This window comes from Manacus candei, unplaced genomic scaffold, assembly GCF_025592945.1.
Source record: "Manacus candei isolate 608988 ecotype Guabito, Panama unplaced genomic scaffold, ASM2559294v1 h1tg000017l, whole genome shotgun sequence".
NCBI lineage: Eukaryota > Metazoa > Chordata > Aves > Passeriformes > Pipridae > Manacus > Manacus candei.
Window position 1 is genome coordinate 2,686,084 of NW_026138065.1, and position 23,503 is coordinate 2,709,586.

Sequence of the window (23,503 nt, forward strand, 5' to 3'; positions counted from 1 at the left end):
TTTCAGAAATGTTAACTCTGAGTGCAGTTGCATTGCCACAGAGGCACAAACTCCTAAGCTCATTTGGCACCCTGACTGCATGGATTCGCTGTTTTCTGTGCCCAGAAATCCTGGTGGTCCATGGGAAGGATGCTGGAGTTTGTTAGACTGTGTGAAGTGTTTGATGCTGCAGTGACAATGTCCAGCAGAAAATCTTGAGAAGAAGGAAAAAATTCAGTGATCATTGAGTGGTAGACAGCAAAGAGAGTTGCTGGCAGCTGCCCATTACATGGTGTGGTTAAAAGAAATGAGTGTACTATTGTTTGGGAAACTGAACCTTGACTGGCTGTGCAGCAAGTGAGGCAAGAAGCATTAGTTACAAGAAATGTATTACTAAGAAAATGCATTAGAATTATTTTGTATAAGCTAAGGGTTCACAGGCAGTATTTTTTCAGTTCTAGCTTCTTTTAGCATTTGGCAGATAGCTTGTAACCTTTCTATTATGTGTTTAATACAAGGTCACATTAACTTTGAGCAGTTCATTGGCCTGCTGGTGCATCTTCTGTTATGTGGGAGGCTGCCCACACAATCTTCTATAGAAAACTGAAATAGGTCGAGAGATCAGCAACATCCCATCTCTCTCAAAGCCTCTCAGAAGGGCTAGATGTTTATGCTTTGAGTGCTGTACACTCTGTCAAACAGAGACCACGGTTTCCCTGTTATAAAATACTGCTTTACTGGGCAAACTAATGGTGCTCTTAGCTCAGATCATGCATTTCTTATCTGTAAAGAAATAACTAAATAGTTCTTTTCATAGAAAGAAACCTTTTCTTTCATAATGTATTAGTTCATGTAAATAAAAACTTAGGTTAACCTGAAATAAGAGGTTTTAAGAGATTTTCCATTCCAAATACTAATTCTCACCAAGACAGGGAAGGATTTTTTGTGTGTGTGGATCTCTCTTAGTCTGCCTTGAATATATATAAATGTTGACAATAATATAGTCTTTCATTGTCCTGGCTGTAAATGTTTTCGTCTTTCAATGCGTGCAGTGACTTCCAGACACTTTTGAAGCTGTAGATTCCTGGATTTCAACATGAATTACTGTTACATCCTCCTTCAAGTGAATGGACCAACTAAACTGAAGTCAGCCTGTAGAAGAAATAACTGCCGAGTGTTGCATGTGGGTGACTGACAATTGTAGCAGGTGTTGAATGGGGTGAATTTAAGAAAGACAGGTAGAGAGCCCTAAAGGCAGTGACCTACTGCTGAGGTCTGTCAGCACATTTTGATCTCTGTGAGAACTGAACCACCTCACCTCACTTTGCTCATTCGTTCACAAGCAGAATACATTTTCCAAGACAGTAACAATTTCAAGTGCTGTTGTAATCCCCTTTATTAAACTCAATACCATATTTTTCATTCATTTACACATCCTAACAGCAGGAGTTTAAGTGGTGTGTTAAGCCTTTCTATGTACATCAAAGCAACATGTAATTTTCATTTCCATTTTACCCAGTGGCTTCTAAATCTAGAGGTGATAATTGTTATTTGCATTCTAATTATGCCTCAGTTGAACCAGAGGCTTTGCAATGATCTAAAAACAAAGGACATTTTGTGGCAGGATCTGGTGGGTTCTTTTGCTCGTAAAGCTCCACGTGACTTGAGAAGGACCTAAGATTTGAAAACTAAAATGTAGGATGGATTTCCTTAGTAAGCCATGTGTTTTCTTCTCCCCAGGGGATGAGCGCTCCCGGGAGTCTCCAGCCCCAGCTGAAGCACAGATGCAAGCTGGGGCGGAAGGCGGTGGAAGGGTGAACCGCTGTTGCTGGAAGTGCTCCGTGACACAACTCAAGAAGATTTTCTGGGGTGTGGCCGTGGTCCTGGGTGTCTGCTCCTCCTGGTCAGGTTCAACCCAGCTAGCAAAATTGACCTTTAAGAAATTCGATGCACCCTTTACTCTAACATGGTTTGCAACAAACTGGAACTTTTTATTCTTTCCTTTATATTATCTTGGACATGTTTTTAAGTCAGCTGAAAAGCAGTCTCCAAAGCAAAGATACAGGTATGGAAACTTTTGTTTTTAATCCTGTGGCTCTTGCATGCTGCTCTACATTTAGCAGACGTTTTGTTCAAATCAGTCAATTAAATTGAACTTGTGTTTGCTTTCCTCTCCAGGTTTGTTAAAGGATGGACTGAGTTCACTGTGTGTCCTATGCTAGGTGCCATGTTATAATTCCTAATGTGATTTCACTCCAACAGTGAGAAATCCAGATTTATTTCCAACACATAGAAATCATGTAATGAAAGTCCACATTTTCTGCAATTATTTTTCAAGAGTTCTCTGTTCTAAACCTCTGCAAACATAATTTTTTTAATAAATATCTCCTTCCCCTACCCACAGCTAACTTCTGTGGCAGCCTCTGAATAAGCTAAGTAAGCTTTTCTTTTCCAAACTTGGGACTAGAGCAGGGCCTTGAATAGCTGACTGAAAAGTGCTGCAGTATTTTCCTGGCACTATGCCCCTGACATCAAAGGCCAAGCTCTGATCCCAGTTAAACTTGAGCTGTTGTGTTTATTTCCGGGAGGAAGCACAGTCATAACCAAAGGCAGCACTTTGTCTTCAGCACACCTTGTCTTTATAGCAAGCCAAACCCACAAAGCCTGAGGCACTCATGGAAAGCCCTGAGTGCCCGTCCACTGTGAGGGGCTGAGGATGCTCTGGCTGCATGAAGGAGTGCCTCTCAGTGAACGCTCCCTCAGCTCAGCTCAGCTCAGCTCAACTCATTTTGGCCTGAGAGGTGTCTGGGACAGATGGAATGACTCAGCCATCAAGATGTCCCATGTCAGAGAGCTTTCCCGATACGTGGAAGGATGTGAACAACGTTTTCCCCTTCTGTTACACAGTGGGGCTCATAGCCTTTTAATGAAGTAGCTCAGAAAAGTAAACAGTAAGAAGTACACATTTCTCAGCTCCCAGCTGCGCAACAGCAAGGTGGAAACTTACTGCAGGAAGAATCTACCAGGCTACTCAGGAAATGCTCTACCTCAGATGACGAGGGTTAAGATCATAAATGCTGAAATTTTGCTGCTCAGCCATCATTACAGTTTCTTCATCTGCTAAATAATTTGGGGCTGCAGGTAAAGGATATCACCATCCACTGCAGATACTAGAGCAGTATGCAGAAGTTTTAAAGGCAACTTTGTAAGATGCCCTGTTTCCTGTACTTCAGTCTTCAGGCTGTATTTGTTGTTTACTCCACAGCAAAGTTGCTTCCTTCAGAGATGAGAGGAGTATGAAGGTTACAGAAAGCTACAGTTTAATCTGAAAACAGTAACAAAATCTAACCCAAAAGCAACTACCTTTTGTTTCTTTGTTTTTAAGTATTTTTCTTCCCAGCTGCTCTCAGATAATGGTTTAAATACTGCTAAATTCTGGAGTGAGTGGTTGTGGTTTGCCAGATCCCTGGGGTTAAAACCAGAGCATTATACTCTTTGTTCCTGCAGTAAATTGATACGGTTGGTAGTTTTATGTCTTCCATTTAATTAAATGATGGCTGAGTTGAAGAGCAGGTGCAAGCCCTGCAGCCTATTTGGGATGCAGGGGAACATCATTAGCAGTAAGCTTGCCCAGTCTTAGTAAAGAATGTGCATTTGTGTATCTGAGCAGCAGATTGAATAGGTTAACTTACAGAGTTTTTTCTGGGTGCCAGGGTAGACTTGTGCATTTGGATATATGGCTGTGGTTCCTAGCTTTGCTGCAGATTTGTTCCATGGTTTGGAGCAAGTCACTGCAGACCTTTGATTTTCTTGTACTCTCTGTTCTTTTGGATGAGAAAGTCCTTTAGGGAGGAGGGAGGGCTGCCCCTTACCATATGTTTTCATAGTGTCTACCTCAGCATGTCCACTGTCTACACTGAGACCTTTCAGTGGTGCTGCACTGAGTTATAGTGAAAAGAATTACGATTGATCTGCTTTCTCCATTACAGCTGAGATGCATGCACATCAGAAAACCCAAGCGTTGAGTTCCAGTCTTTCCTCTTAATTATTTCTCCTTTTTGCATATTATGTTTGCAAATATAGAGAGAAAGACATATACAGAGACTTTGCAGCTCTATATGAGGCAGCACCAGCTTCAGGAAAGCTTGCGTTCCAGGTGTGGTTGGACACGTTAGGTAGACATTTCATGGACTTCTGGATAGTTAAAAGAAGACAATTCTGACCTGGAGCTGCAAAGAAACTGGCATAATCACTTTCTGCTGTTTTTATCCTTCGCTTCCATCTATATTTTATATATTATCTGAGCTCTCTGGCAGGAATTTAAATGAGATAAATGAAAAGTTGGTAGTGGGAGATGGTGGAAATATGATATCTAATTCACCTTAGCAGTGAAGCAGTAAAGGAAGAGATTCTCAGATCTTGCCTACACAGGTTGCTAAAATCCACAGGCACCTGGTGATTTTTGGCCGCAAAGCTCCCCAAGGACACTTGCGCAGCCACCTCCTCCTCAGCAGGGCTGGGCAGCTCAACCTCCCCTCCGTGTGGCACAGGCAGTGCCTTCACACTGCTCCTTCCTCAGGACACCAGACCCAGCAGGTGTGCTTTGGGATACCTCCCTGTACAGTTACAGGGCATGTAAAGAACAGCAACCACTAGGAAAAATATACAGAAGGGGGATCATAAAATGTAGCAACAGTGAATAGATTATATGGTTTATTATGGTTTTAAAATTTCTGTTGTATCATACCAGTATGTATGCTATGCTGTAAATGCATGAATTTTTATGTTTTGTAGTCTCAGGGACAAACATACCTGTCATGGACATGAACCAGTTTCAAACTACACAGATTTTTTTTCCCCCCTTATGTAAAATAGTAGTAAATTTGCAACCAAAATTTTATAGTGGTACATTGAATGCAAGAGCAGGTTTATTCAGTTTCTTTATAAGATTTTGAGTATTAGGCCACAAGCAAAGTATTTATTAAGGATTTATGATTGACGCATATTGCATGGTAAGGAGCTTTCTGTTTAAGCTGAAGTAGACTATCAATTGTGTCCACAACATGGGGAGAGAGTCACTCTTCAAAGCAAACGAGAACTCATGCATTCATATCCAAACTGCTCTAGGCTCACTGTGCAGCTCCATCAAATGCCAGAGTTGTGCCTAAGTGTAGACAGCTCAGGAAGAACTTCTCCCATGGTTGCTACCAAGGATGTCATGCCCTGTGGCACGGAGCTGCATGTGCAGGAGTGGTAAAAGAGCTCTGGCAGGCCACAGAAGAGCATGCCAGGTTCAGCTCACTATCTTAAAATAAAATTAGTATAACTAAATTATTATTCATTTCAACCATTGTCCAGTCCAGAAATAGCACATGCAATGATTTATGCACCTAATGGATCATTTAAGAGTACTTCATAGTTTTTGCTTCCAAACTGCTTTATAAAATGACACATTTAATCTGATGTGCTATCCTTCATCATACCTGCATTATTAATTTATGAGGTAACATAAATTAAAAGCACTAGGGCTTAAAACACCCTGGCTACATGAAAGATTAAATTAAAACCTCTGTAAGATATTGCTTAGCTTTCCATATCTTTAGGCAGGACAAAACACACCTTTTATAAAGATTGACCCTGTGTGTGCCAGCTGGGGGAATAACAGAGGGATACATTCACATTTTAGAGGGAGAATACCCCAGAAAGCCTGTTTATTTTGATGGTATGGTCTTAACCAAGTGATTTTTTGAGAAGGAAAGGACAGGACTTTCAGGAATGGTTTGCATGGTTATTTATTTATTTGTTTATCATTTAGATCTTGCTTTTATTTCATAAAGCATTAGGACTAAAGAAAACACCAGAAGCTAGAACTAAATGTCTTCTCAAACCTTGAATGCACCTAATATGTTGGGTGAATGAATCATCACACATACCTGCTCTGGTCTGCAACTATGTTTGAATATATTTTAGAATGTTCTTTTTCACTGAATCATAGTTTTGTCTCTGTACTGCCCCCAAATTAGCTGCCACTAATTCTTAAGAATTTGAAGGTTTTTCTTTGAAAATAAAGAAAAAAGTTGCAAGTACCACCAAAGTATTGTTATGTCCTTGAACCTGAACAAAAATATTGCACAACAATGGTAGAGGACTAATGTAGTAATCAGTCTGATTCACCAGCTCATTGAGTTCACAAGAGTCACTTTTGATTTGTATGCATATGGGCTCAGAATCAAGATTCGGCTCTTCAGTGGCCACAAAGTTGCAGTGTCATAGCTTCACTTGAGGTCCTGGAGAATGTGAGCCAGTTTCTAAATGTGTTTCACATGCGTTTCTCCTACCATGGAAGAGACGAGACACACCTAGTAACTCAAGGAGTTGAGTCCTGACTCATGTGAACATGCAACTCACTGCACCATGGGTACTGCCCTCCTCTTCTGCAGCAGGCAGAGAACCCCGCCACGCAGCACTGGTGACCAATGCCCTGGCCACAATGAAACTCTAAGGGGAAGGAAGGTCGGAGCCTGATTTGGTGTGACTGGATGCGTTTTTCCTCTTGATTTTCCTTGTTTTGTGTTCATGAGTGTCTCTTACCCAGCAGCATTAAAATGTTGCAGTGTAGTTAACTTTTGGCATCCTACTGATTTGTATTACTACTTAGGTGGGAGCTTCACCACCAGAGCAAACAGCATTAAGAGACTCATAAATAAGCTACGGAGGCATTAAGACATGACAAGTGCAAGTGTTTTTAGCAAATGTCACTCAATGAAGCATGTTTTCTTTCAAAAAACTTCAGTTTATAAACTCTAATTGTCTAACTCAGTACATTATTCTTAAAATAATACCTATTTACTTTGTGTTCCTCAAAATAAAATCACTTTACAAATCAAGTTCACATTCACTTCTTGGGAAAAATAAAAATAATAATTAGGAAAACCAACTAAAGAACAAAATGAACCATTGAAATTCTTACCCGAGTTAGACAGATAAGAGTAACTCCAGATTAAATCAGTTTGATCTTTGCAGCAATCTGTCAGGACTTACCTTTGTGCTTGGTATCAAAGCGATTAATTAAAAGAAGATGTGGCTATTGTGCAAGAGGTTTATGGTATTCGTAGTCATCTCTATCTCTCCCACAGTTGTCCAAGCTGCTGATGGTGTTGTGTTTTTGATAGACCACTGTATCACCTTTCAGACTGTTTTCAGTGAATCTGCTCATTTCTTCCAGGGGTTCTAGCTGAAGACAAGGTCAAATTGTACAGTTGGCAAGTAGTAGCATTAGTGAAACCTTCTGCTGGAACAGTGTGGTGCTTTTGGTAGTGGCAGTGCTGGTGGACATCTGTCATGGAGCATTCATTTGAGCTTAGCTCAACTGAAGCCCAAGCCACAGAGCTCAGGGTGATGCTGTTGTCAAGTTCTGTTTCTCAAGTGAAGTAGTTCTCTCTTCCTGATGAAACCTGTGGTAGCTGCTGTTTCTTTCCTTTTGAAAAGGAAAGTGTGTCCCCATGGGATGTGGGATAGGTGTGTTCCCACCCCACAAGAGTTCTGAAGATGGCTTTTCACTGCTGACTTGCCATAATACAGCCTTGCTGCACAATTGCCAGATGATTGCATAAGTCGTCATTTCAGCAGCTTCCTTGGGGAGACTTGTTTTCTTAGGTGATTAAAGATTAATGTCATGGTTTCTTGCTCATAAAGTCTCCTGAAAAACAAAAATTTCTCAGCCAGCTGTCAAAAATATGCTCTACGGGCTGCCTGTTCTTGAGAAAATAACAAATCCAGAGTTTTTCTAGAGTAGCCTCCTGTTCACATCAGTCTCCTCTACACCCTGAAGACAGTACCAGGGGCTAGATTAGGGAGGAAATGCGGCACAGCTAGCTTCTCAGTGTCATACTGGATATTCCAGCACTGCTGGCTTGAAGCTGGATGCCTGATTTCCCCCCAGAATGCATGGGGAGAGCAAGCATCTACAGCAGAAACACAAATGTGAGGCATGTAAGGTAAGCAGCAGGAAAGAGTGAGGGGAAAGAGAAAAGCTATTGGTCAAACTGACTATTGTTGGGTGCTCTCCACCTTCTCAGAGTCTGGCACGTAACTAGAACTGAGATGCTCCTCCCTTGATGTCTTCCATTGAAAAGCCTAAAAAACTGCTCCTGGACCGTGGTGGAGGAGGTAGTTTTTCTCTCCCTCAAATGGATAGTATGGGAGCTTGGTACCTACATTAGACTCATGATGTGAGTGGCTGGCAGAAAGCCACAAAATAATTGCCTAAGTCCTAACTTCTCTGGAGGTAGCTTTCACAATGATAAGCCTGTATGGTGGGCTCAGAAATGTAAAGGTGGAATTTATATGCTTACCTCCCTTTCTAAACCTACCCCAGCTTTTGCATCTCCTGGAAATACCTTGAAGAGATTTCCTTTAAAATTCTGTTTGACTAGTTTGCTAATTCCTTCTGTTAAGGTAGCTAGCAATGTTTCTGAGAGCTTTAGTCTTAGCTTTTGTGAGAAAATGGTCATGGGTCCTTCTTTAGGAAATCAGTCCTTTCTAATTTAGCCTCAGTTTATACTTGGAGTTTGCATTTATTTTTCAGGCCATGATGTTCTGGACAGCTCTTAACATTCATGTCCTGTAAGATCCTTCATCTCTTGAGAATCACCTCTTCTGGGCTTTTAGACTTTTGTGAAATGTTAATTGAGAATAAAAATTGGATACTTCCTGATCAGGAGAAACCCATGTTCTTTAATCTTCAGACTGGTTTGCAAAATCATTCCAAGGATGATTGAATTAAGTGGTGTCCTGTAATTTTTGTCTTGTTGTTCCATTACTTTTGTCTTCTCTGCTGTGGCTTGAACAGATGCTCTAAAATAATTACATTATCTGCCTCCTACGAGGTAACAGTGCTTGAGGCAAGGACTAGAAAGAGAAGTAATTGTTCTTGCTACCTGCAGACAGGGCATGTGATATGAAACAATGTATTTATGTAATGGTTTTTGCTTGGAAAAAAATATGATGTCTTGCAGCACTGAATGATCTCTGGTCAGTAGTTAAACTGCATTTCGTTAACAATGCCTCTGGTTAGTAAAGCAAGCTGCCAACTTCGATATTGCTAGGGCTTTTCTCTGGAGACCTCAAGAGCAAATCCACCTCTGCTGATCTGATGTCTCTGCGCTGACTGCGACCATGGAACAAAAGCAAGCCAGGCTGATGGGACCTTGGTCACCTCCTTCCTTTACTGCCTCCAGGCATGACCTGCGCACACAAACAGAAAAGTAGCTGCATTTTATGGCTGGTAAAGGAAAAAAAAGGGCAGGGAAAAGAGTGTATGATCATGTTTACTGCACAGAGAAAGAAGGTGAAAGCTGAGGATTTGCTATTTTTCCCAATCAACATAACATGGAAGAAGATCTCACAGATGGTCTTTTTGCAGAATGTATTTTACCTTGGTCACCATGCGAAGTGACCCTTAGTGCACAAACTCATTGAATAGGAACTGTCCTGGACAGATTCTCCATGGTGTTTACAACAGCAACAAAAACAACAAAAAAAAACCCAGGAAAGAGTGATAAGGAATTCTGCATTTTTTTTTCCCAGCCCAGATCTGTGTCAAAATATCTTGAAGGCATCTACCTTTAAAGCTGCTTTAAAAAAGGAAAGTGCATGTGTGGCAACAGACTGTGTAGCTATAATTAACAGCTCTCAATAAAGACAGATGATATAGAGAGAAGTGTTGGAGGCTGGCAGTACTACAGAAGTGGAAAAAACCCTTTTGTCCAGCTGCCTAGTGGTTATGGATTGTGTCCAGATTTCCCAGGATTGTTTGTGTTTGTGTGAAATGGCAGCTTCATATAAATGCACACGTACCTGGCTGAGGATCTTGTTTAGTCCAGGTCTCCAGGAGCTGGCCACCTTTGCTTGTTAGACAAAGCTGTAACTGGTAAAAAGGGAGAAACAGATAAAGGTGAAGGATGGCAGCAACATAGATATATGAACAGAGCATCATAAATTGAAAAATTCTACATAATGTTGCCTGTGAACATTTATGCGGGGAGGGGTTGGAGGGAAATAATGTTGAAGTATGAGCTGATGGGCAGATTGGTTCATATATGGACTCACACACTCATGTACAACCATTTCTGTGTTTTCTAATGCTAGAACACCTTTCCAAATAGTAGCTTCTTGCCAGAGAATCCAATCCAAAATGGGGAAGGCAAGTAAAATCTAGTTTTGTTACATTGTTTGCCTGCTTTGGATGGCAATTAGTGAAGACTGCTTCTCTTCAGCCTAACTGTGGAAAAGAAACAAGCCACCTGTTGGTTTGTTTGTCAGTCCCTCAGGTCAGGACTACAACTCAGCAAGTTTAAATGAAAGAGCCTCGTTTACTTTATGACCTTATGGTCATTGCCATATCATTTGGGTCTCTTGTCTAAGTCTACTGTGGCTGCCTCATCTGCTCCCTGTTCCTTGAATCTCCCAAGTGAGCGCTTCCCTACCTAGAGCTGGGGTTGTGGTTTGTTAATTTATAAATTGTGTTCCTTCTCTTTGGGGCTGGGGACCTGTTCAGTCATTTACTGAAGCTGCTCATTTCGCTGCTCCAATGTGTCCTTCGTGTCTTCAAAAAACTTCCACTGCCGCAGCAAAACATTCAGATTCCTGCAGAGGGAGTGGACCTCTGGGAGCCTTATATGAAGGATGGCATCCCCTCATCTCTTTCAGCAATCACAAAAGTTAAACCCCAGGGGTCTCGAGTCACCATGAATGCCCTTTTATTGACAGAGTAGTATTAACCTTCATGTAGTACATTGCTGAGATGAGGCACCCCGGATGGTGTGAGTCTAGGTTCATTTGGTAGAGGAGGACTCTGTTCTGCTATGTCATCTGGCATTTGCCCTTGCGTTGCATCTAAAAAAATGTTTTGCTTCACCGAAATACTGGGGTTTTTTAACTTAATGCTCTTCACTGTATCTATTGTAGAGGCCATCCAGGCCACTTGAAAATTGTATCCTGCTTTTTCTAGCTGAAACTACAGCTTTCTTCACTAGTCTGGCTTATTATGCTTTCAGCTGAAGTACATATAGATTTCCAAGTACAAAAAGATAATTCTTCTCTGAAGAAGTCTCCTATTCATTAACCCACTAGAAAATATCAAGAATTTCACCTCTATTTTCAGTACGCTTTAGTACTACCTGGAAGAAAAATGAAACTACAGCTTTGTAATGCTCTCTGATATTTTCGCCATCTAAAAAATGGTGCTCTTGTTAGACCATCTCACCATGATACCCTGAACATCAGGTCATAGAATCATGGAGTAATTCTCGCTGCTGGGGATCCGGGGAGGGAGCTCTAGTCCAACCTGCTCAGTGCAGAGCCACATCATATCTGCTTTGTTATTTTGCTAATGGTTGGTGATCTGCAGACACTGAATGAGACATAACTATTATTAAATTTATGTGTGCTTCATTGCATCTTTTAATGTGCTGTCTCTAGGATACCCTAAAATTACCTGTACCAGAATGTATTACCATGAATGGTACCCGTTCTGCTTCTGTTTGCCCCTTTTTGCCAGAGCCACCTTAAATATTTTTCTGTCCTCAGGCAAGGATATGTTGATTTATTTTTTATTAACCTTGAAATTTAAAAATAAATGGTATTAAGCCACTATAATGAGGGCTTAACTTATTTTTAATAATCAAACAAATTTGCACCTAGCATTTTCAGTATTTCATTAAGTTCTCTATATCAGATGTGATGGGTCCAGGCAGCCCTTGACCCTATCTGGAACAGCTCCATTGAGCCCCATGGCAACATGCTGATTTCATTGTAGAATGGCAGGGATGTTAAAGATCATCTAGTTCCAACTTCCCTGCCATGGGCCAGGACACCTTCCACTAGACCAGGTTACTCAAAGCCCCATCCAACCTGGCCTTGAACACTTCCAGGGATGGAGCATCCGCAGCTTCTCTGGGAAACCTGTTCCAGTGCTTCACTATCCTCACAGTAAATAATTTCTTCCTAATTTCTATTAGAGAAGGGTCTGGCTCAGTGAATATTAAAAATATCAAGTTAACAGCTATTTAGATGTATTTCATCTGGCAGAGAGAAGCTCAAGCTTTGATCAGACTGAAATTCACCCTACTCCTCCACATTCGTTTTTAAAAAGTGGCTTTTGATTCTGGAGAACTGAAGTAGGAAAACATAATGTTGAAAAATAGTGTGCCAGAAGAGGATACAGTGACATACAGCCACACGATCAGCTGCCTTCTGTTAACATACATGCAGACATGCCCTTGCTCATTAAATTTTTAGCAATTAAGGCCAACCCTTTGAGAGTCTTAAAGCATTTAACAAAGAGCTCTATTGATTTCATAGATTTTTTTCAGACAACTTACGAAACTATGCTCTTCTGTAGTTCCAGATAGTTCCTATAGTGCCATAACTTTCTGCCTTGCCACGTTCCACGTGGATTTTTTGGTAGAGTTGTACTCTTGATCACGTAAGAGGGATAACTGTAGGGGGATATTTCAAAGGTCAGCTAAACCATGTATGGATAGGGGAAGGTGAAGAAAGAGCTGAGTGGCATTAAGCAGAATGAGTGAGGTGTTTGAAACGGGGGAGGTAGTTCCTATTAGTGTGCAACTGAGCTGTCAGGAGACTGAAAAAAACAAGAGCCTGAAGGAGTGGTTAGTGCATGCTTGGACATCGGAGATGGTGGGCCAAATGTGGTGTTTTGTGAAAGCAGGGTGCATGAGCTCCACTGAAATTAACATTCACATGAATGATAGTTCTTGTAGCTCTTCTGCAAGCTAAGCTGAATCAATAATTCCTATATGATTTCAGTGGAGAGTGTGCTTACCATAGTATTGCTCATGTATTGAGTCCTGTGGATGGCTGCAGGTTCTTACCTGGGATACACCAGGGCTTGGTTTGGCTCAACAGCCATTCAAGTTACAGGAGTCCAGATAAGTCACTCAGAACAACCTAGGGAAGATTTAATCATACCAGCAGCAGTTATTTCATGTGTTAACAGATTTGTTTCTTAACAGGAATGAATGTACAAATAAAATTTGCAAAAGTGCTAAAGAAAGCTTCTTAGGGTCTTTTCAAAAGAGAGCAGAGGATTGGCTTTATTTCCAGGTAAGCATGAGTCATACTGAGGACATTCCTCTTGAAAATCATGCCAGTTTTATGTATAGTTAATTGTGGACCTTACTTTTGGCTGGTAAGTTGCAAACTGTTGTCTGCTGCTTTATGTTTCTTGAGGTTTGTTTTGTTTTAAGGATTTAAAAAAAAAAAAATCAACAAAAAACAGCTGGCTTTCCGGATATGTTTGCTGCAAGAAACCAGAGACAAGTGGTTTCGAGAAACTGGAGACAAGTGTGTTTCTTCCATAGCAATTGTGCTAAAAAAATCCTGTTCTCTTTGTCAGTGTGTCTTCAGACACCTTCCACTATTATACTGGTGGTATCTGGAGTCTCAAAAAGGCTTTCTCTAGTGTAGAACAGTGAAAAACCACAGATTTTAGGCACACGTAGAAACATGTCACTAGGGATATTTGAGAGACAGATGACAAATAAAGTCTTGGTATCAATCTAATGTCATGGTCTGAGTGTGCAATGACAAATTATCCTTCCTCTAGTAACTTAGCTACTGAAGGCTACAGATGGGTTTGCCTTCAGCAAAAAGCTCAGCTTTTGCATGCCTTTGGGCTAACAGCCATGACCACGCAGCTCCTCTGCGTGAAGCATGCTGATGGCATCTACTAGATGTTGTGCAGCTGACAGGAAAAGGATGCAATAGTTCATTAGTTTTGTCATTCTGTATAATTCAGACATTTTCAAAAGGAATAGCACTGAAAGCTTTGTAGTACTGAAGGTGCATAATAATTGCATCAAAATTGCCCATCTGTGGCTAAAGCAAGATAATTGCCTAGGCGTATTCACGTTTGCAGAAGAGATTTTGAATAATAAGTGTTTATAAAGCCCTTCTGTCATCATGTTATCCAATCCTCACCAGTGAGCCAAACTCTCAGTTCATTTACACTCTTTTCAAACCAAAAATATCTCATGTTGGCACAGCTCTGAAGTGGGTGAAGATGAGAATCTGAACTAGTGGAAGTCACCTGAAATTGGCTCCCAGCTCCCCAGCAACATTTATGAACCAAATTGAAAGAAAGTAATCAGGAAACCCTGCTGATTCCTTGCTAGTGTTATTTTCTGTATCTTTAATAATTAATTTGACTAATTAGTAAGGTTTGGGAGTGCCAGTACTGATTTCCAGTGATGCTGAGTGACGCTCCTTCCTGTGGAGCAAAGCTTGTCAAAGGGTCAGAGCCACAAATAGGCTGAGACCTATGCCCTGTCCTGCAAACAGCCATAAACATCTATGTGTGGTTTCCAGCAGACACTTCTCCCTCCTTAGGAGCCTCTCTTCTCTCTCAGAGGTAAAGCCTGAGTAAATCCATCCTCACCAACACAGACAGGCCAAAGAGATGGTGGGGACCAACTGGGAGGAGCAGGTGAGATGCGAGCCCATCTTAAGTAGGTTTATTGTGGCTGATCTAACCTACTCCTGTAGATAAGCTCCTTAGCACCTAAGGAGCTCACCTAAGCCTTTGAACACAGTCCCTCTGTGCTTGGCAAAATGCAGAAAGCTGAAAGACATGTCCTGGTTTAAGTGTCTGCTTACCTGGTCAAACCCTCCTCCACAGGGACTGGGTTTATAACCACCGCCATGGTCAGGTGCTCTCTCTTTTTCTGGCAATTAAGATGCAAACAGCACTGACCAGACAAGATTTGTTGATGCAACTTTGTCGTCTTATGCTTCTCCAAGAATGAATTAGTTGATTTTTCCATTAGACTTGGTACAAATCATGCTGATGTCCTCAGTAGGCCTGAGTGATTCCTAATAGCTGTTTTACAGTTTTCAGAACATATCTCATGCCTCTCCCATGCTCACAAGTGACTGGAGCTGCTCGTTCTAGCCAAGCACTACACAGTGAACAAGTGTGGGTGATTTACAATGAGATGGAAAATTTCTCCAGCTAGATGCCAGGTTCACCTGCTTTCTGCCAGTGCATGCCACTGTTCTTTCTGCATGAACAGAGGAGCTGTCATTCCTGCTTTGGGATCCCTTCAGCAAAATAGCCTCCCCCATGGCCAGCTTGCCCTATAGATCTTCAGCTCGTAATTTCTTGGTGTTGTAGTGAGATTTCAGCAGGCTGTACCTCCTGGGTAGCCCAAACGTGGCCATGGCTGACTCACTTTCCAGCCCTGGGAAAGTAGCCAGCAACCCTAGGAGATAACTGAGCTGGTGTCGTTAGCCACCTAGAGCCCTGCGCATCTCAGAGGTGCTTTGCCCACCTGCATTAGTGAGGTGCTTCAGATCCCTTCCCTGCCGTAGCAGAGCTCTGACAGGGAGCAGCACCCTTACTGCTAGGGATCCAGAAGACAGTAGGGTAGCAAAACAGGCATCACCTCTGCCAGGTTTCTGAACAAATACTTTCACCTCAGAGGCTGAAACTGCATTACTGTTGTCACTCTTCATGGGAAACAATCCGAAAAGAACTTCAGACATGCCACTAAAATTAGTAACAATATGAGCTACTGTTCAGTACATTTTTCTGTCTCTCAAGGGCTTCAGTTTATTGAGTAACCTCCCTCGCTCTCAATTTCATCACAGAACGTTAAGTTTTGAGAAAGGGTTGAGTTCAAACACTGAAGCTCTTTATTCTAGTTGTGTAGGTGCAGTATTGACAGAGCCAAATTTAACAGATCCCCCAGTGCACATTTACAGTAAAACAAGCCAGATTTTGTGATGTGTACCTTGGGGAGAGGAGGAGAGGGGGATGACAGATAGGGGTATCACAGGGCACTGTGACTCTGAATGACTGTTGCTGAGACTCAGTGAGGTGTCAGCATATCTTGGGTAGCATTTTTGAGGTTCTGCTGCTGGATTCTCTATTCTTACTGAAGATTGGTGAAACTGCAACAATTCAGTTGGAAGGAGTGGTGAACCAGTAGTGAAAGCTGTTGGAAATGTCTCCTTATGGTGGTTTTCATATATATGTGTGTGTGTGTATATATGTACCATTTGAATACACATGCTGAGCCACTTTGTCCTTCAAGAACAGTGACATGCCAGAGGGGTAACAGGTTGTTTTACTTTTGACAGTCTTCATACAGTGTTCTGCAGATCAGTAGCTCTCCTGTAAACTGCAAACTATTGAAAAAGAAAGGAAAATGAAGCCACAGATTTTGTGCTTTCTAGCTCTAGGGTAAAATATGGGGTCATGCCTTTGACTGGGGAGGAAGAATCCCCTTGCAAAACATGTGTATCTTACTTTGTGGGTCTTGATAGGACAGCACAGACTCCAGGATCAGACCCCAGTTTGTTTTCTGAGGGAGCTGACACCTGCCTTCTCACAGCAGGAAGGAGGCTGCTCATTCTCAAGCATCTGTCTGTCTGCCTGCAAAGCACTGCTTCATGCTGCTCCAAAAATCCCTTCCTCCCTGCCTATGAAAAGAACTGAAGCCCCAGGAGGGGGACAAAGCACACCCAGCACTCACTTAACCACAAGCCTGGTGGCTGCAGCACAGGGTGCCCTGAGTGGCTTAGCACCAGCCCCCCCCCACCCCTGGCAGAGCCCCAGCTGTGTGGAGGGACTGGGCTGTGGGATAAACTCTCACCTTTATTTATACACTGCTTTCCATCCCACTCATGTTCAGTATAAAATTAATGCCCTCAACAGACATCTTGATTCTCCATCCATGAAAATTTAAAAAACACCCTCAATTTTTTGTACATGCTTCTTTCTCCACAGCCATACACAGAAACTGTTCCTACTTCCAAAAGGCAAAACACCCCTTCAAAAAGGTTTTTCTACTCTCTCCTGGACTGGAATCCCACCATGGCTGATGCCCTGTGCAAGAGACACTGTGCTTAACCTTCCTACATCTATTTTAAGATGCAAATTTGATCACCCATAATTCCTTCTGAAATCTGTGGGTGGTGACAGTCTTCAGCCCACTGGAAAAGTTGGTGCATTAGATACCTGAATATGAATTTATGTTTTTAATTTGGTATGATCCTCCTAGGATTTCAGTGTGAAAGTGGAGCAATCCAGTAATTTCCTGCAGCTTGCTCATTTGTGCTCTCTGTGTATTATTTGTCAAATTTTTTTTGTATTATGTTGATGAGAAATGTAGTCAATCTCATTAACACTAAATCATTTGTCTCTGTCGAATTACTTTCTAGGATGATTTATGTATACATTAAATGTGATGGTGAGCCATCTCTAACGTGTAAATCTCAATTTTCAGAGATCTCTGTGTATACTCTAAGTTTCAATATCAACCTCACATAAAACAAATTTACCCCATTCTGGCAGTGAGCACGAGTAAAGATGGATATGTGGAGTTAGCAAAATAATAGTTTATTTGTTATTTCATAAATTATACTCCATAATTAGGGAAAACTCTCTTTTAAGAATGCATTGACTGTGTACCCTAAACTTTGTGTATTCATGTATGTTACATGTGCTGTTGATCATGAAGAGAGAAGGTTGAATATATTTTTACTGAACAAGCATAGCAATAAAAATTAATATCAAACTCAAAGAGTAAGTATTATTAGATAGATTGTTTTTTCACTATGTACTTTCAAGATATTATTCCATGTTTTCGTGTTGGGCAGCTGACATATAATCTTGAAGCTGCCTTCTCAGCCTCTCTCACATGCTGGGATTATTTTAGTTTATAGCTCAGCCCACCTGCCAACTATTTCAGCTACTGGGATGCAGTGAGCTAATTAATGCATCCGTCATCTTACACATTCTTCAGATGCCATGAGCAATAAGGAGACTTAGCCTTAATCTTTGTATTACTTTTTCTCACAGGCTCATGGCTCAAGGCTCTGTGGCTTAACTCGAACCCATACACATTTTCTTCGCTGAACTGTTCATTCATATATTTTTGTTCTCTATTTATTGACTTCTAATTCCCTTCCTCTCCTAGTGTGCATGCTATATTAAATCTCCATTATCTAAGCCTTTGTCTCATTTTCCTTGCACACAGCCATGTAAGTATCCTTATTGCTTAATATTTGTATGAAATTAGCATCCAGCAAATCCTGACTTGCACCAGCTTGCGCTAGGTGCTTTTTCAGCAGGGAAACAAACACAGCACCTGTGCTACAGAATCTTCCGTCAAGGTTGAGGCACATATCTGCTAAAATCTGCTCTTTTTCATTTAACTGGAGATTGCTGACTTCTGCAGCTGCTGTTTGGCACGTTGTGGAGGAGGGCCGTGGGCCCACAGTATCTGCCAAGGGAAGGCCGTGCCCAGAGAAGGGCAACAAAGCTGGTAAAGGGGCTGGAGCACAAGAGTTAGGAGGAATGGCTGAAGGGGCTGGAGTTGTTTAGCCTGGAGAAAAGGAGGCTGAGGGGAGACCTTACTGCTCTCTACAATTACCTGAAAGAAGGTTGTAATGAGGTGTCAGTCTCTTCTCCCAGGTAGCAAGTGACAAGATGAGATTAAATGGCCTCAAGTTGTGCCAGAAGAGGTTTAGACTGGTTGTTAGGAAAAATTTCTTCACCAAAGGGGTTGTCAATCATTGGAACAGGCTGCCCAGGGAAGTGGTGGAGTCACCATCCCTGAAAGTACCCAAAAAATATGTGAATATGGCACTTGCAGACATGGTTTAGTGGTGAACACAGTGGTGGTGCTACGTTGACAGTTGGACTTGGTGATCTTAGAGATATTTTCCAACCTTAATGATTCTATGATTCTTTGATTCTAAAGCTGAACAGAAGAATGAGGACATCGGGGAGATGCTTTTGTCACCCCTGCATAGACCTCCCCAATAGCCTAAGTAACAAAGTATGTGATGCAGTAGCACAACCTGGCAGGTGAATAGGAAGGGAAATAATTACAAATTTCCTTATATATGGAGATAAACCCAGGATTTTCAAAAGGCCCAGTTCCTCTTCTGCCTGAGATCTGCTTTCTGCTAGCATAACACCTCAATCTCACCCAGTTCATGTCAGAACATGATGTAAGGTGCCCACATCTTATTAATGACAGTGAAAAAAGAAGCCCTAAGTGAGAAGCAGGCAAATGACAAGTCTAACTGTGAAGCTCCCCCAGAAAACTCGTGGCACTGAGCTCAGCCTGACTTAGCTGTCTTAACCAAAAGTAGTTAATGAAATCCAAAGTCAAAAGAAATCTGAGTCTTAGAAAGATGTAAACCTGCTTTTTCAGATAAAGCCAACAAGCTATTTGCTTAAATTAATCCATGTCTGAACTTAAACTGAGGTAAGTTCTTATGGAGTATGTAGGCTGTGATACATCCCCAGCAGTAATTCTGTTAAATTTTTAACACCCCCTGCTATGCATGTGTAAGGATTCACAAGCACACTGAAACAGGCCAGCTAACTGCTCCTCTCCTCTGCTTTTAACCACTTTCAGAACAGCACTGTGCCTCCTCCTCGCGTGCTTTCTGTTATAAACCCAACCATTTTCATTTCCCAGACAATCCACTGTAGGTGGCTGCAATTGCATTAACCATAATTGCAACCAAAGGGTCTCCAATCCAAATTATTTAGCACATTCTGATGTTGGCCTCTGGAGCCACAGATCTGGGAGAGGGCCAGAAAAGCCATTTTACAATTATAATCTAAGTCACAGGCTTTAAAAAGAAGACAGGGCAGGCACACTCACAGGGCAAGCATTAATAATGGCTAGATAAATCCACTCCCCTCCTAGGTGGCAAGCTGCAAGGTTTCAGCAGGAGCTGACTCCTGGTGCAAGGACACCCCATGCTTTTTCCCCTCATAGTGCTTTTACCCTGTAATAGCAGGGAGCAGATTTTTCAGTGCTCTCTGTGCAGCTGCTCTGGAAGCAGAATGTATGCTGGAAGCAAGGGTCACAAGGTCATTTTCCAAAATGAAGGAAGGAATAAGCATGTCACGGGAGTAGAAGATGGAAGACAAATGAGCCCAGTAATTTCATATTTGGCAAATACTTGGCTCTCCTCGCTGCAGCTCAGCTTTCAGAACCAGCAAGCAGGAGGGAGGCTCATTGCACAGCCCTTACTGTCTCTCACAGAAAATCACAGTCCCACATTCCCTGTAACTCCCTCTAGCCCTTTAATCCAGGAAGATGACATAAACTGCAGCTGTGTGTCACAAAGATATTTCATTCTAGCCAAAAGTGAGTGCTGTAAAAGTGGATGTGCTGCACGCTTTACTGATGCAGATTAGAAGGAGCTTGACTCCTTTAGTCAAAGAACAGAAAATACTTTTCTGACTTTAATTTAGGTACACAAGGGTCTTTCCTAATATTCTTAGGTTTTATTTTAGAAATCTTATATCGTAAAAGGATATTCATCTGTGCTACACTCAATCCCATGGTATCTGAGCATCTAAATGTAAGAAAACTCTTTTAACATGCACTATTCCAGACACTTTCTTAAAGCCATTACCAGAGGCACATCAAAATGTAATAGCACAGAAGCAGATAATGGTCAGAACATTTCCTGCATGAAATGCATGATCTATTATGATAAGGGAAATCCAGGTTAAACGCTGTCATTTTCATTTGGCAGTTTCAAATGTCACAGTCACATTTCTGAGAAATCCAGATACCATGTTTCTGAGTCATGTCGGGTTTACTGTTAGCAGTCAGTCTCTGCCACTTGAAATCAAAGGCTCTTCTTGCAAGTCTTCTCTTTCTAGACAGTGTATTTTCACCCTGGATAATCTGGATTCTTCCTCTATCTGCTACACTAATTCTCAGAAGGTGATGATACTGTTTCTCAGAAGGTGATGATAATGTAGTCTTAGGGAATCCCAGTCACCCTGTGGAACAGCACCATCACGGCATGGATGGATGGTTTCTTGTCACAGGAGGAGGTCCCAAATTTATGAGACCAAGCACGCACAGTGCACTCCTAGGGGATGGCAAAGTCCAAGCTAAGCTGTGCAGATAATCAGGAGTTTATGCCAGTGACTCATAAAAGGCGATAGAGAGGTACTTGGGCTCTGCACTTACACCTAAGCAGTTCATAGTGCTCTAATTAATGAAATTGTAATTAATTTTCACTGCTTCTGAACTGCAGGGAGCTGCACTTGTGTTACAGTCTGAGTGAAGGTACATGGCTAATGCATCGAAGGTGGATGAAGCAGGAGAGCCAGAAGAGAAAGACAAGAAAGTGGCAGCTTGTTGTGGAGAATGGATTTCTTCAAGTGTGCTGTATCCCTGGTGCCTCCACTGCCAGCAGCTGCCAGAGACAGGAAGGGCTTGGCTGGACCCAGGCTGGTAATTCCCGTATGGTCCAGGTCCATCCCTTTACAGGCATCTCTGAATGAATGTTTTACTGACACAGATTGGGCAGAGAAGGCAGGGAAGGCTTATGCTTATTATTTCAATAATTTTGATCCCAAAAAGACAAGTATGGCATTTGGACCAGCAGATGGGCTTTCCAGTTCATTAACTCAGGAGTTCTGCATCTGGTTATGAAAAGTTCCTGTGTTATTACTGTTGCAAATAAGGGCTCCTTTCTGTTTTTCAGTCTTTCACAAAGTAAATCTGTATGCTCAGCAACGGCTGAGTTGAAATTCTATTTTGTGGATTCACATCCAAGATCAGGACGGCACATAATACGCTAGTGAGGCACTAACTCACTCCTCGTCAGGGCAGTTTGCAAAGTGCTTTTCTGAAGAGACCTGTTTTCTTTGCACTGAGGTTCACACAAAGCAGAGCCAAAAGCAACCATTTAGTAGGCAATAAAAATATAAAAGAAAAAGAACAAGTACATAAAAAATGTCACTAGGAAGGAGAGCAGTGTGTGCTGTAACAGCCTTATCCAAACCACACTGACATTCCCCCCACACATGCACAGCCATGACAAGACCCAACTGCTTTGCATTTTCCTACTTCTGTGGCACCAGATCCTGGCCAGAGAATTTTGGTGCTTCCCTGCCTCTTACCTTGTAAGAGTAAAACCTTAAAAATATAAAATATTTTATATAAATAATTTAACATTTTAAAACACACAGATAAGCATAGTATCTGTGAAAGGCTTTAGATTCAAAACAAATTTCTGCCTCGCCTCTGAAGAACAGCTGTGTTTCCCATCCAAACACATAAATAATAATGGTTAGCATCCTGTTCAGAGGAACTCTCATGGCTTCCAGCAATTTTTAGTCACAAGTACCATTTTACTTCACCATCTCAGCTTCAAGTCTGGTTTTCACATGTGGCAGATCTGAAACCACCCTAAGTTCTGTTTCCTTCTACTTCTTGAGTATGTCTCACCCTGTTCTCATTTTGGTCTTTCCAGGGACTTCAAAGAGATTTCATTTTTTTTATAACCTCTAAGCAGTATAATCACCTCAGTGCCCTAAACTTTTTGTTTACTTGTAGAATAAATCAATTTCTATCTGATCTTTCTCTTTTCTCTTACTTTTCTTCTCTGTTCCTTTTAACATCGTGCCTGCTTTACTTCATCTTGAATGAAGTAATTGAGGGCTAATAACCCCATTAGGTATTTTAGTTCTTATTTTCTGTCAAATGAGGATGTCAGCTGAGAAGTCCAGAATGGGACATTGACAACATCTGGAAGAAATGGCAATGCCAAATGTGGCTTCTCTAATACCCAACAGTTGAGGCACAGGGGTAACCCAATATGTGCCGCTCCACACTTTCAATAGAAACCAGAGAGGTAAATAAAGCTACACCATTCTGGAATTCAGATGAGCATAAGACTTAATAGCTTTGGCAGCTGACACCTGTTTTAGAGACGTGATCCAACCAGTGCAACAATAACAGAGGCGGTGCAGTTCTTTGAATCAGTGGCATTTGTTTGCTGTTTCTCCTGCTTCTGGACCCTAAGTTCACAACAGCATCAGCAGGCAAGGCTCTCTTGAAATTTGTCATTCCTGCCACTATTGGGGGATATCTGCATCTGTTGCTGTTTATGAGTTGCTTCATAGCTCTCTTGTCAGTGTCCACATCCCAGAGAAGATACATATGGGCATGTGTTTTCTAATAGCATATCCCTGGAGCTACCTTTTCCACTCTGTGCATACCCAGCCCATAGGCAGCCCTTTCTCCCGTGCAAATGACACATCTCTCAAGGAAAGAATCAGCTGTAGCTCCTTTGGAAATGGAGGCTGCTGGCTTCAGCGGAGGAGGAAAGGCAACAGTACTTCCAGAATTCTGAAACCTCAAGGGCTTTTCACCTAGAGTGTCTGGGAAGTTGCAAGGAGATGATGGAAGGAGCTGGAAATTTTCTGAGCTGCAAAAGCAGACACAAATCATGTTCCTGGAGCTGCTCTGTGATAACTCAGTATCCTCCTTTTCTTTGGAGTGTATTAAGGAGGAAAGCTCATGGCCTTCAGAATGATGGAGCATGAAACTGAGATTCATCCTCTGAACCATGTAAGAATGCATGCCCCATCAATCTATTTGCATAAAAAGAGCTTGGAAGAAGAACCATGAAGATGTAGACCCCTCAGAGTGCAAGAAGACTG

The 23,503-nt window shown here is 41.8% G+C and overlaps 1 protein-coding gene across 2 annotated transcripts in view; it reads left to right on the forward strand.

The window, feature by feature from the left end:
* The window catches only part of SLC35F3 (solute carrier family 35 member F3), a 169,401-nt gene that overhangs the window by 122,535 nt on the left and 23,363 nt on the right, over positions 1 to 23,503 (forward strand). For both annotated transcript variants that reach the window (XM_051783207.1, XM_051783208.1), the window contains one exon: positions 1,720 to 2,044. In XM_051783207.1, coding sequence (XP_051639167.1) covers positions 1,720 to 2,044 — 325 coding nt within the window. The remainder of the gene's footprint in view (positions 1 to 1,719; positions 2,045 to 23,503) is intronic.